This window comes from Euleptes europaea, chromosome 19 (genome assembly GCF_029931775.1).
Source record: "Euleptes europaea isolate rEulEur1 chromosome 19, rEulEur1.hap1, whole genome shotgun sequence".
In the NCBI taxonomy this organism is placed as follows: Eukaryota; Metazoa; Chordata; class Lepidosauria; order Squamata; family Sphaerodactylidae; genus Euleptes; species Euleptes europaea.
The window spans coordinates 31,381,353-31,395,056 of record NC_079330.1 but is presented as its reverse complement, the minus strand read 5'-3'; the positions used below and the strand labels follow the sequence as shown (position 1 = coordinate 31,395,056).

The 13,704-nt window shown below is 45.6% G+C and overlaps 1 protein-coding gene across 1 annotated transcript in view; it reads left to right on the top strand.

Annotated features, from left to right (window-relative positions):
- BCAS3 (BCAS3 microtubule associated cell migration factor) overlaps positions 1 to 13,704 on the top strand; it is a 698,169-nt gene that overhangs the window by 27,573 nt on the left and 656,892 nt on the right. Inside the window, exon 6 of the mRNA XM_056864967.1 lies at positions 7,896 to 7,977. Within this exon, the coding sequence (XP_056720945.1) occupies positions 7,896 to 7,977 (82 nt within the window). The remainder of the gene's footprint in view (positions 1 to 7,895; positions 7,978 to 13,704) is intronic.

The following is a 13,704-nucleotide window of genomic DNA, read 5'->3' as shown; positions in this document are numbered from 1 at the left end:
CCGTTAGCTAGGTCAGATTTTACACCCGCATTGGTGATGGGGGAATCTGACTCCACCGTTTGGAATGGTGGAGTCTGATCTGGAGAACTGGGTTTGATTTCCTACTCCTCCACATGAGTGGCAGACGCTAATCTGGTGAAGTGGATTTGTTTCCCCACTCCTCCACATGAAGCCAGCTGGGTGACTTTGGGCAAGTTACAGCTCCCTTAGAGCTCTCTCAGCCCCACCTACCTCACAGAGTGTCTGTTGTGGAGAGGGGAAGGTGATTGCAAGCCGGTTTGAGTCTCCCTTAAATGGTAGAGAAAGTTGGCATATAAAAGCCAACTCTTCTTTTGAAAAAGGAATGGTTTGCTCATGGTCATCTAGCAGGGTAGTGGCAGAGGAGAGAACCGAACTGTGGAATTCCTGGTGTGTAGCTCCCAGTATAATCCTCAGTAACATCCTTCTCATCCCATTGATGTCAGTTTACTTAGGGAGGTGCAACTCTGCTTAAGTCTTCATCACTGTTAGTCTCATACCCCTTATGATACGCTAGACTGTGCGTGAGACCAAAACCTGTTGGCCTTTACAACAGTTTGTCTCTGTTGGCAATTCCCTCAGTGGGAGGAAGTGTGTGAGCCTTCAGGCCCAGTCTTATGTCTGCCCCAGTTCATTGAAGATGAACGATTCACAGGCTTAGCCAAGGCTTAGTTCTCAGCATGCCTGGTGAAAGCCTTAATGTTTAGGAAAGCAAATGCCTGACTATTGTCTTGCAATTAGTCAAACAAAATTAAAATTTGGAGCCAGCATTTTATGAGATGCACAAAAAAGGGAAGCAGTGTCAGTTTGTTGACTGGTATTGCTAGGGCTGCCAGACTTCAGAACTCCACAGAGACTCTTGCAAGTCTCAGCGGTGCCTCTAAAAACCCTTGCTGCCAAATAATGAGCACCTCTTCTTTGATTTGGAAAATTAAAGTATCTTTCCTTCCTCCAATCCACCAGCCGCAGCCATTACAGTGCAGAGTGGGAAATTAAAAAACAGCAACAGTTCAGAATTACTAGTATGGAATGCATCAGTGGATTGGGGTATTACAGGTAAATTAGGATTTTTAATGCTCATCATTGTCATTTTATAGATTATTGCCTTGGGTATGACATAGGGTTGCCAACTCCAGGTAGGGAAATTCCTGGTGATTTGGCGGTGGAGGGGGGGGTGTGGAGAGGAGAGGGACCTCAGATGGTATAACATCATAAGAGTTCCGCTTCCAAAGCAGCCATTTTCTCCAGAGGAACCAATCTCTGTCATCTGGAGAATAGTTGTAAATTTGGGAGATCTGCAGGCCCTACCTGGAGGTTGGAACCTTAGTATGGGTTGACCCCCTCCCCCAGCCTCACCGCTCTAAAATCATGGTTCCCCTCACTATCTGGGTTCTCAGAACGGGCTGTTATTGGCGTCACTGTGACCGAAGTCCAAGAATTTTGGACATTGCGTGGAACACCACTTCAGGAGAGCACTTGTTGGCCGCCTCCTTGTTTGGGCAACAGCATGGTGACCTTCATGGTGTCAACTCAGAAAATGGAAAGGCGTTCATGAGATGGACCCATGTAGCCCTTGGGGTACTGGGTTATTGAACCCCTCTTAAGCCCCGCCTTAGGCAATGTGACGGGCCCTCCCCAGTGCAGTAAATAGGCAGTTAGTTGTTACATTTTTTACCACCCCAAATGGTGGGTGCTTGGATCTTCTGCCTCAGCTATCAAAATGGCATAGTCCATTTTCATCCAGTGTGAGAGCCAACATGATGTAATGGTTAAGAGCAGTGCTTTGGAGCAGTGGACTCTGATCTGGAGAACCGGGTTTGATTCCCCACTCCTCCATATGAGCGGTGGAGGATAATCTGGTGAACTGGGTTGGTTTCCCCACTCCTCCACATGAAGCCAGTTGGGTGACCTTAGGCCAGTCACACTCTCTCAGCCCCACCTACATCACAAGGTGTCTGTCTGTTGTGGGGAGGGGAAGGGAAGGTGATTGTAAGCCGGTTTGATTCTTCCTTAAATGGTAGAGAAAGTCAGCATATAAAAACAAACTCTTCTTCTTCTTCATCCTCTGGCTGCAGTCTCATCCCCTTTGTGGGTGTAAAGAACCGTCAAGTCATATCCAACTTGTGGTGACCTCATAGGTTATTCAAGGCAAGAGAAGTTCAGAGAAGTTGCCATTGCCTTGTTCTCTGTAGCGACCCTGGACTTCCTTGGTGGTCTCCCACCCAAATACTGACCAGGACTATCCTTAGCTTCTGTGATCTGGCAAGATCCAGCTAGTCTAGGCCATCCAGGTCAGGGTCTCATCCTTTTAATAACAGAAGATATGCTTTTTTACTCTCCAGGATGTATTGATTGACGTAGTTTCAGAGGGTAGCTGTGTTTATCTGCAGTAGAAGGGCTAGTTTCAAGGGACATTTGACTCTCGAAAGCTTATACCCTGAAAACCTGGTTGGTCTCCAGTGTGCTACTGGAAGCGAATCTATTAATTGACAAGTCTCTCTTCTACCTCCCCCCGCCCCCCCCCCCCCCGGGAAACAAAACATAGCTTGTATATATTTGTACCATAGCTTGACTTTCCACAGGCTTCAAAAAAAAAAAAAAAAAAAAAAAACCTCTCTTCCTCTGGTTTGGTGTACATTTTTCATCCTTTCATTTCGTCTTTTTCCCCCTCCCCATCTGAAAGTTATTTTCCATGGTTGGAAAATATTTGTTCGCACTGTAAGGAAAATAATGCTCCTCTGGTGTTGTTTATTATGGATGTGAACTGGTATGCTCCCAGACAACAAAGCCTGTCATCAGGCATTAAAGCGATGATTCAGATTTATCCTTGAAGTCGCTCTCCCCCGCCCCTTCTTTAGAAAGTAACGGTCCAAATTGTGGAGGGGCAGAAGGCAGAACTTCGCTTCCTCAATCTGTTGTCTCCTTGAAGTTGCCGAGTCCCCTCTGCAGCCGTGGCTGTCGGCTCTCCCTTCGGTGGGAAGGAAGCACCTGAGGCTGCTTTTAAGCCTCATATTCCATTCTCGAAACCTGTCTGGAAACATCTTTGACGCCTGGAAAGGCGAATGAGGAGAGGGGGGGGAAACTTTTAAAAGCCTGAGAGTTGCCACTTGGGACGTGCTTCTTAGTTGGAACATGTCCGAAATGGTAGCCATGAACAGGTTTTTCCACAGGTGCTTTTTGAAACTTTGTTTCTCTCTCCCCCTTCAGTTCAGCTTATGAAATTCACATGTTAGCTTGGTTTGGGACTTGCTGAACAGCTTGAGGGGCGGAGAACAGAGGGTGCTGTCCGCCTTTTATTTTTTTCTTTTCAAATATATGACGCATATGAACTTTTGTCAAAACTTTGGCCCTTCTGATCTACTCTGCTTGTCAGTGGCTCTCTAAATTTTTTAAATGTTATGTATTTAAAACATTCATTAGCCACCCTTCACCTGTGTGGAACTCAAGGTGGCTTACAATATAAATAAAACTAATTTTAAAAACACAATAAAAACAATATAAATAAAAAAGCAATGATAAAAACACGTAAAAAGTCACAATTTAAAAGCTTTACTTAGGACTGCCAATAAATAAAAACTAAATCAGCCAAATGCAGTCCTAAATAAATCTGTCTGCAACTGCCTCCTGAAGATCGACAGTGAGGGGGCCAGGTGAAGCTGTGTGGCGAGGTTGTTCCGTAATGAAGGGGCTGCCACTGAAAAGGCCCCCTCTCAGGTATCCACCAGGTGAGTTTCTTTGATTGATTTTGAAAGATTGTTTGATGCAAGTCTCTCTAATGTTATGGGGGATAATTCTCACACTACAGCCTTGATCCAGTTACACACACATTGCCTAACCTACCTCACAGGGTTGCTGTGAGGATAAATGGAGAAGAGCAGAGCAATGTTAGTTGCTTTGAGTCTCCATTGGGGAGAAAGTTGAACACATGAAGCTGCCTTGTACTGAATCAGACCCTTGGTCCATCAAAGTCATTACTGTCTACTCAGACCGGCAGCAGCTCTCCAGGGTCTCAGGCTGAGGTCTTTCACATCACCTACTTGCCTGGTGCCTTTAACTGGAGATGCCGGGGATTGAACCTGGGACCTTCTGCATGCCAAGCAGATGTTCTGCCACTGAGCCACAGCCACAGTTGGGGTATAAATGGAGGAAAATAACTAATAAAAAGTGTAGTCTACCAGCCACTGTCCAGAGTTTCAGTCAGAAAAGGTTAACGTTAGCCATGGTTGTGGAGAGAAAGGGAAACGGGAGCTGGTACTCGAGAGAGGAATTGTGGGGGCTGGGGAGTAGACAGGCCTGTGGCTGAGCTCTTCACCATGGTTCAAGGTGCTGTGTCTGCTGCATATTAGAGACCTCTGAAGGCTGTGTTGCGCCCCCCCCGTTAAGCCAATGAGAATTGCATGTTGTCAAATCACACGTTCAGCCCCCCTCCCCAACATCTAAGCATTCTGCGCTCACTTGCTTTTTGAAGGCTGAGAGGGGGTGGAACGACAAGTCTCTGGGATGCTGTCTGTGGTAGAACTGAACAAGCCATGTGTTTCCCATAGTTACAGGAGCAACCACAAAGTGTCTGACTAAAGGATTTCAAATATAGAACTTATTCAGGCTGGGATAGTATGTTTTCAGTCCCCCTTGCCTCAAGCTTCTGTCTCAAATTACAGGAGGTAGTTAGAAAAAAGAAAGCACAGATAAGAACATTAATTAACAGTTCAATATTTGTGGACATATAAGCGCTTAAATGTACTGTTAATATTGTATACCTCTTGTTCCGCCAATTTTATTCCAGAGTTGTCTTTATGTCAGGACCTCTCTCTTTATAAAAAAAGTTTAACCTCATTACATCTGTTTTAACTTCTTGGTGATTTGGCACGCTGCTTCAGAGTGTTTGCCATTTTCCCAGAAGTTTTGACATCCCATATCGGATCCATTACCAAACAGTTATGAAAATGTGTTGTGATGAGCCATTTACAGGAAGTCTGGAAAATACTCCCCCCCCCCACTAACCTTGAATTGATCTCTTCTAGGATTCCATTAATGACCAAATTAGTTAGATCGGGGTCTTCAGACGTGCTCGCCACGTGCCCCTGACCTCCAGCCGTGTGCAGATCCCTCTCCCAGAGGTTTCATTTTCACAGTGGTTTGGAGACTCCTGTGGTTCCTCACCTCCAGACCATGGCGCGAATGAGAGAAGATTTCTGGTTGTCTCCCAAGCACGCTGTTCATGCCAGAGAACCTAGGAAGGGGAAAAGGGTTGGCGGCAGCTGCAGACAGTGGCTGGCTAGTGAGGCAAGCTGTCATTTGTGGACCCCTGAATTATACTTTTGATTTTTGCACCTGCTCAACCAATTGAAAGCTTTACTTTAAGGGGATATTCGAAACAAGGTTTTTTTTGGGGTGGGGGTGGTTCCTTTCAGGTTACAAGTGAAACAAAGGCCACTTATGCATGGGATGTTTTGCCTTGGATTTGCTGCTCTCCGGATCCACATTTTCCCCATCCAAATTCTCAAAATTCTGCATGGGGGCTTATTTTTCAGTTTTGAGAATTCGGATGGGGAAAATGCAGCCAGAGAGCGGCAAACCCAAGGCAAAACCTCCCATGCATAAATGGCCAAAGGGGGATCCCCTCTGATAAGATATTTAACTTTTTTAAAAATCTACTGAAGTTCTGTTAGATCAGCAGTTCCCAAATTCTATGCCACAAAATGGGAATTAACCCCCCACACACACACACACTGAGGAGTTTTCCCTTTCCATCTCAGCACAGTCACTGCTCTGTCTTTCCCCCCTTTTCACCAGCTTCTGGTGGTGCTTTTTTGTTGTTGTTGCATCTCTGCTTTTGTTTTTTTTGTTGCATCTCTGCTTGTGGTATCAGTCAGGCACTCCTGGTACAATGATGTAGCAGAGAAGGAGTCTTTCTGTTGTGGCTCTGATTGAATAAATGCTCTGACTTCCTCCTAGTCAGGAGACATGCCTAAAACAGGAACTGATGCAGAAAATCAGGCAACAGGCTCTTTCTGGGAAGGATAATTTTCATGTGTTCTGAAAGCAAATCTTTTCATCTGTAAGGGTAAAAATTGCCTCCAATTGTAATTGGGGGGGGGCAAACCAAACCCCATGCCTCAGCTATTATAAGTTTGGCAAACATTGCCTAAAGATCAGTAAAGACCACCAAATTCCAAAAGTAATCAGTCAAAGAGACAACTTTATACAGTCCAACTTAATTCAAGTCCAACTGTATTAAGTTTATAAAGGTTGAAGGAGCTGGGTATGTTTAGCCGGAAGAAGAGAAGACTGAGAGGGGATATGATAACCATCTTCAAGTACTTGAAGGGCTGTCACATAGAGGATGGTGCCGAGTTGTTTTCTGTTGCCCCAGAAGGTCAGACCAGAAACAACAGGTTGAAATTAAATCAAAAGAGTTTCCGTCTAGACATTAGGAAGAATTTTCGAACAGTTAGAGCAGTTCCTCAGTGGAACAGGCTTCCTCGGGAGGTGGTGAGCTCTCCTTCCCTGGAGGTTTTTAAGCAGAGGCTAGATGGCCACCTGTCAGCAATGCTGATTCTATGGCCTTAGGCAGATGATGAGAGGGAGGGCATCTTGGCCAACCTCTGGGCAAGGAGTAGGGGTCACTGGGGGTTGGGGGGGGGAGGTAGTTGTGAATTTCCTGCATTGTGCAGGGGGTTGGAATAGATGACCCTGGTGGTCCCTTCCAACTCTATGATTCTATGATGGTGCTGAAGGGATTTGGTGGTGGTAGTGAAGCCTCTAGCAGTGATCGACTCAGCTGCCTGGTTGCCCTAGGTCTCTGGAAAGGTCTCTGTTGGCTGTGTTGCTGTGATCCTGAGAAGTGCTAATTTGCAATTGATCGAGGCTCTGAGAGGGACCAGGCAAAGCAGAGAAAAGACCCTCGGAATGAAGGGGTACAAAAAAATGTCTTGGGAAGTGTGGAGTGATCCTGGACAAAGGGGAAGTATTGAAGAAGGAGCGGAAAACAGAATGGTTTGGACAAATATCCCTTTTTGTTCATCAGAATAGTACAAGGAATAGTACATTTGCGTTAGTAAATTGGTTGAGTTTCCTCCACTGAAAGTTTAAGCTCGGCCAGAGACGTTTTTCGACACTCTGTGTATTGAAATTGCTGCAGAAACACTGGTGTTATGCTGATGGTTCTCTGCAGCAGATTGGTAACATGTGGACGCAATATTAAGCAAGCGGGGATATCTTTTAAGCCCCCCTTTGGGCATGCCTCAGGGTAACCTGATAGGGCCACTTTCCCTAGAACCTTGTGCACATCTGCGTGACGATCACATATTATGTGTCTGTTGTGGGCAAATAGTGTGTTTCCTTCTGTAGGATGTTAGGGGCCACTGATCTCAGCAAATTTAAGGTGGCATTGTTTAAGAAGGCATTTGAGGGAGGCTAATTTTATCTTTTCTTTTGGCTGTTTATTCCATGCTGTTATTGGATTGGTAATGCAGAAATACTTTTGGTAAATTGTGATGTCGTCTTGCTTTTTTTTTTTTTAAGTGTTTTGATCACTACCTGTTCTTTGACGCAGTCTCTTTTTATAAGCCTGCTTGGGCCTCCTTTTGGTGGGTAGGGGAGGTGGGATATAAATGTTCTTCAGTAAAAACTCTGTGCATTTGACTCTTCAAACCTCAAGCTCTTTAGTCGGCCTAATTATCTTTGACCTGCAGTTGAATTCCTTCCTTGGCAGAACAATAACCGCATATCTCAAGTGGTTCTTTATTTATTTTTTTCTTCCTCTCTCAGGTTTTCAGAGCATTTTTGTACCTCTCTGAAAGGGTACAGCAGTTGGTTCCAAGGCCGAGGCTTCCCTGTGCTAAGACTGTGGTGTTTCTTCTTTTTGTCTCCTGCAGATCAGCGGTGAGGCTCAGGAACTCTACTCCGTCCGACACGGCCCAGTCCGAGCTGCTCGAATCCTGCCGTCGCCACAGATTAGTAAGTGTGGGATTCTGCGCATTCAGTTCCCCCACCCTACCTTATCTGTTAAGTTATCTGTTAAGTTTCCTTATCTGGTTACGTTTATTCAGCTAGAGAAGAGGGAGTTATTGTGTCTGCCTCTGAAAGTTAAGGAGGAGACTGCCACATTTGCTCAAAGATGTCTGTCGTGCTCTTGAACAAAGCAAAGAATGGGGGGGGGTTGCGATTAATGTGCAGGGAGCAGAGCCAGCCCCCTCCTCATGAACACATGCAGTTGCCTTATATTGAATCAAACCTTCGGTCCATCAAAGTCAGTATTGTCTACTCAGGCTGGCAGGGCAGTCTTTCCGGAGCACAGGTTTTTCACGTACTGTATAGCCCAATCCTTTCAACTGGAGGTGCTGGGAATTGAACCAGCGACCTTCTGCATGCCAAGCAGGTGCTCTTCCGCTGAGCCACGGCCCTTCCCCTGGGGAACCCCCCCCCAAAAAATTTTTTCTCCTAATTCAGTGCACTTTACAGGGTAAGAGTTGAGCAGGGAAGAGAAAGAATTTAGAGGACTGACCGCAGGGAGTTTGAGCAGGTCACCCTTCCTGTAGCCACCAGCCCTTCAGAAGGTGGGGGAGAGACGTGGGAACCAGGGCCTCTGAAGGTGGCCCCAGCTAGCGTGGCCATCTGTCCAGTGATACATGTTGGGATTTCCCCAAACAAGTGTAAGCCTCTTGTGTGAGTATTTCCTCGGGTCTTGGTAGAGTTGCCAACCTCCAGGTGGGACCTGGAGACTTCCCGGAATGCCAACTGATCTCCAGACTAGAGATCAGTTCCCCTGAAGAAAATAGCTGCTTTGGAGACCCTATGGCATCACGTCCCTGCTGAGCTCCCTCCCCGGGCTGCACCCCCAGATCTCTAGGAATTTCCCAGCCCAGAGTTGGCAGCCCTAGGTTTTTATATGCTGACTTTACCACTTAAGGAAGAATCAAACCAGCATACAATCTCCTTTCCCTCCCCTTGGGAGGTAGGTGAGGCTGAGAGAGCTCTAAGAGAGCTGTGACTAGCCCAAGGTCACCCAGCTGGCTTCATGTGTAGAAGTGGGGAAACCAACCCAGTTCGCCACTCATGTGGAGGAGTGGGTAATCAAACCCGGTCCTCCATATTAGAGTCCACCGCTCCAAACCACCACACTTAACCACTACACCACGCTGGCTGTCCACTTCAGTGGACTGTGCCACTTCAGGCCGCAGGTGGTGGATTCTAGCTTGGAAAGTCCCTTTGCAGAAAAACTCCCCTGCAAAATAGAAAACGAGCGCATCAGGGCTGAAAGGTTCTACCCCCTGTCTTGGGTTGCAGTGCAGTTTTTCTGTTTGCCAGGGACTTTTAGGGGAGAGTTCAAAATGGAATCTGCCCCTTGCAGTTTGAAGGAGTATAGACCATTTTACCAGTTCAGTATAGAACCATCTCTTTCTCCCGTGAAGCAGGCTTTAGTCTCTCAGATGATGCAGCACCTTCCCTTCCTTGTGGAGGGTCATGCTTAGGTGGGCGTGTAAGAGTTGGGGCCAGGGGAAGATTTCCACATGTGCTGGAGCACTAGCAGAAGCAGAGACTGCACTGGCAACATGCACTAATTTAAGGTTATCGCATGCCAACTTGCATTTCGGCTTGCACAAGACATTGGGAACATAATTACAGCTGTTGTTCTGCATTGCACTATGTCTGTTGCTTGCACAAGTAGCCTTGTGCTATTATATATTATTTATACCCTTCCTTTCTGCCCTCGTAAGGGCCATTAAGGCAGCCAACAAATTTAAACATATATAATAAAATCACAGTTTAAAACACAAAACATCTTAAAAAAATTAAAATCAGAGCTAAAATACATACAAAATCATTAAAACAACAATTAAGCGAACTTGTGTTTCCATTCATGCATCACTGGATCCAACCTGAAGTGTGAAGTGGCACAGTCCATTCTACTGCTGCCTCATGCTTGTGTTTATGGGAACCAGGGAGGGGCTGTGGCTGAGTGCTGGAGCATCTGTTTTGCATGCAGAAGGTCCTGGGTTCAATCCCTGGAATGTCCAGTTAAAAGGACCAGATAGCAGGTGATGTGAAGGACCTCTACCTGAGACGCTGGATGGACCAATAATCTGATTCAATATAAGGCAATTTCATCTATGTATGTACAGTTTTGTACTCAACTGGGTGCAGTTGCCTAGTTGTGCTCCAAAAGTGCGGAATTTGTTGTTGGGCACAGAATTCTGTGTCCTAAGAATAATTCGAAAACAAGTTTCTAGCCCTCATGGTTAGAATGAAAGAACTAGTGAATTTATTGTCAGAAAATACGAATTCTACTGTGTGGTTGTCTCCTTTTGTTTGGGTGGCTTTGTATTCAGTCATCTCGCTTGCTACATAAAAGAACAATTCAAATTAGTTTGTATTAAATTGAATCAAATCTGTGTCCTTTTTTAATAAAATGTTTTGGATTTTCTTTACATAGTTTGGTAGAAAGTAAATCTTTGATTAAAAGCAACTGGGTGCATTATTGACCAGTCTTTGGAATGGGATGAAAGTAACTCTGTAATCGGAGGCCTCAGATAGCCAGCACATGAAACGGGATTGGGAGAGGAATAAAAGGGAATTTTGTAAAGAAGAAGCTGATAGCCATCAGCAGTGCTGAAACAGCCTCTTTACTGGGAAACTATTAAAAGGGGGGATGGTTGTATGTAGGGGCTGCTTGTGGAGGAACTTGGCGTGTTCCTTGAAAGAGATCGTAGCCTGAGATAAGTGACTCATTCCCAGGTGTGAAAGGGAAAACTCATGCTTTTAACTTGGTGGCTGTTTCGACATCACGGCTTAATAGTTTGTCCGCTATGTTGCAAAAGTATCATAATCCTTTGATGTTGCGTCCTTAGCTGCGTTGCGCTCTCAGAAGCATAAAGTGGCTCTGTTTGGAAGAGTTACTGCGTGCCTTAGCTTGGGGGAGATGCTTTGCTCTTTATCTGATTTAGCGAGCCTCTATGGCGAGGTCTGAGCGCGTGTGGGCGTGCTTGTGTTTCTTTCGATTTGAAGGCAGGATCAGACCCCTGGAGGTCTTGCAGTTCTGTGGTTTTGAGACTTTTCTAGCTTCAGGAAACCCTTTCCGCACCGTCTCATCTATCAAGGAACCCCAGCGCTGACTGCCATGGAACTGTGTGTTGCAGTGGATTGTGGGATGTGTGCCCTGAGGGTGTGCCGTTGCTGTGCATGAACCACAACAGCATGTTAAAATATGTCCAACCGTTCCCCTGCAGCTGATGCAGTGCAGAAAATGATAGATGGGCAATTTAGTTTTCAGGAAGGTTAGTCCACCATTATGGGTCTTCTCAGTGAAGAACCACTGGAATGCTTTTGAAGAAAGTCTAAAACAGGGCTCAACAAATCCTGGGTGCTAAAAATTTCATTTTGGCACCTAGTGTTTTCAGAAATGATTTTATTGTAGTGTCTCTTAGGCCATTTATGCATGGCTGTTTCCTCACCGTCATCCTGCCGACTACTTCGGGGCTCTGCTTTGATTATGCTTGCATTTTCCTACCGTCAGAGGTGGCCTCGCTCTCCCTGCGCGTTTCCGCACTTCCCCCCCATGTTTTCTGAATGCTGGCTAAACATGAATCCAGAAAACGCAGGCAAGACTCATGGAAATGGTTGGAAAATGCAAGCATAATCAAAGCAGAGCCCCGAAGAAGTGGGCGGGGTGACTGTGAGGAAATAGCCATGGACAAATGGCCTGAGAGACACTACAATAAAATCATTTCTGAAAACACTAGGTGCCAAAATGAAATTTTTTGTTACACATCGGAATGTATTTTGTTATATGGCATACAAATCCATGTGCATGAGGTTCTTGTCATTGCTTGTTTATGTTAACTTTACTCTAGGTAGATTAATTCATTTCTTAACCAGCTGATTTCTGTACTGGTTCCAGTATCCAATTAAATGCAACTTTTAAAAGCCTTAATGAAAATATGGAAATTGGGGAGAGAAGTTGGGTTAGGGTTAGACGTGAGCTTTTTGTTGTATTTATTTATTTATTTATTTATTTTACTTCATTTATGCCTTGTCTTTTTCCTCAATGGAGACTATTTTAAGATTAGGTTTTGTGGTAGCAATAATTAGAAAATAGTGGTGGAAAGTGCTGCCAAGTCACAGCTGACTTATGGTGACCCTGGTAGGGTTTTCAAGGCAAGAGACATTCAGGGGTGGTTTGCCATTGCCTGCCTCCATGTGGGCTGAGACAGTTCTGAGAGGACTGTGACTGGCCCAGGGTCCCCCAGCAGGCTTCTTGTGGAGGAGTGGGGAATCAAACCCGGGTCTCCAGATTAGAGTCCCTTGCTCTTAACCACTACACCATGCTGGCTCTCTAATTAGAAAATATGGTCGTTAAAATTCAGAATCCTAAAGGCTGAAAATGAGTCTAGCTCCTAAAGCCAAAGAAAATTTCATAGAATCATAGAATTGGAAGGGGCCATACAGGCCATCTAGTCCAGCCCCCTGCTCAATGCAGGATCAGCTTAAACCATCTCTGACACGTGTTCGTACAACCGCTCCTTGAAGACTGCCAGTGAGGGGGAGCTCACCACCTCCCTAGGCAGTCAGTTCCACTGCTGAACTACTCTCACTATAAAAATACTTTTCCTAATACCTAGCTAATACCTTTCCACCCATAATTTATACCCATTATTGTGAGTCCTATCCTCTCAACAGGAACAGCTCCCTGCCCTCCTCTAAGTGATAGTCCTTCAGATACTTAAAGAGAGCAGTCATGTTCCCCCGCGACCTCCTCTTCTCCAGACTGAACATTCCCAAGTCCCTCAGCCTTTCTTCGTAGGGCTTGGTCTCTGTTTGTCAAGGCCTCCCCTAAGATTCTCCAGAACACTATTTTGAAAGCTAGTTCTGTAGTTGGTTTTCACGATAAGGCTGAAATCTGTGTGTGGTAGTGAGTTCAACATCCCTGGGTTAAGGAGCTCGTTGCCGTGTAAACAGTTCCTATTCCCAATCTATCCTCTCAAACAATCCTGTGAGGTAGGTTAAGCTGAGGGAGAGTGACTGACCCAAGGTCACCCAGCAAGCTTCAAGGCATAGTGGGGATTCGGACCCAAGCCTCCCTGCTCCTGTTGTCTGGCCCAGACAAGCCTGGTTCCCTGTCCTAATAGATATGTCACAGAGTTGCTACATCGGCCTTCCAATGGTGCCCAACGGCCACACCCTGATATTCCATGTCTCTGCCTCATGGCATGAAGAATCTGGGCCATGAACAGTTTTCGTCAGAAGTGCAGGATATCCTGCTCCAATTGCGTAAACCATCTACAAGAAGATCATACGATATGAAGTGGACTCATTTCACAAAATGGTGTAAAGAGAAGGGGTACCCCTCTATCCATCATTTTTTATTATTTGTTATTCTTTAAGTCAACAGGGTTGAGTTTTGCAACTGTCATTGTCCATATGGCCGCAGTTTCGACCTTCCATAGCAGAGTGGGGAACTCCACAGGTTCTCACGCAAGCTGTCAAAACGCTTTTTAAAAGGTTTGTTCAATTCATACCCGCCTAGGTCTCCCATACTTCCCCAATGGTCATTGTCATCAGTCCTGGCCAAACTAATGCTTAAACCCTTCAAGCTGTTGGCCACCATGTCACTACATCTACTGTCCATGAAGGTCTGCTTCCTCGTTGCTGTCACTTCAGCACGAACGATCAGCAAAATCGCTGCGC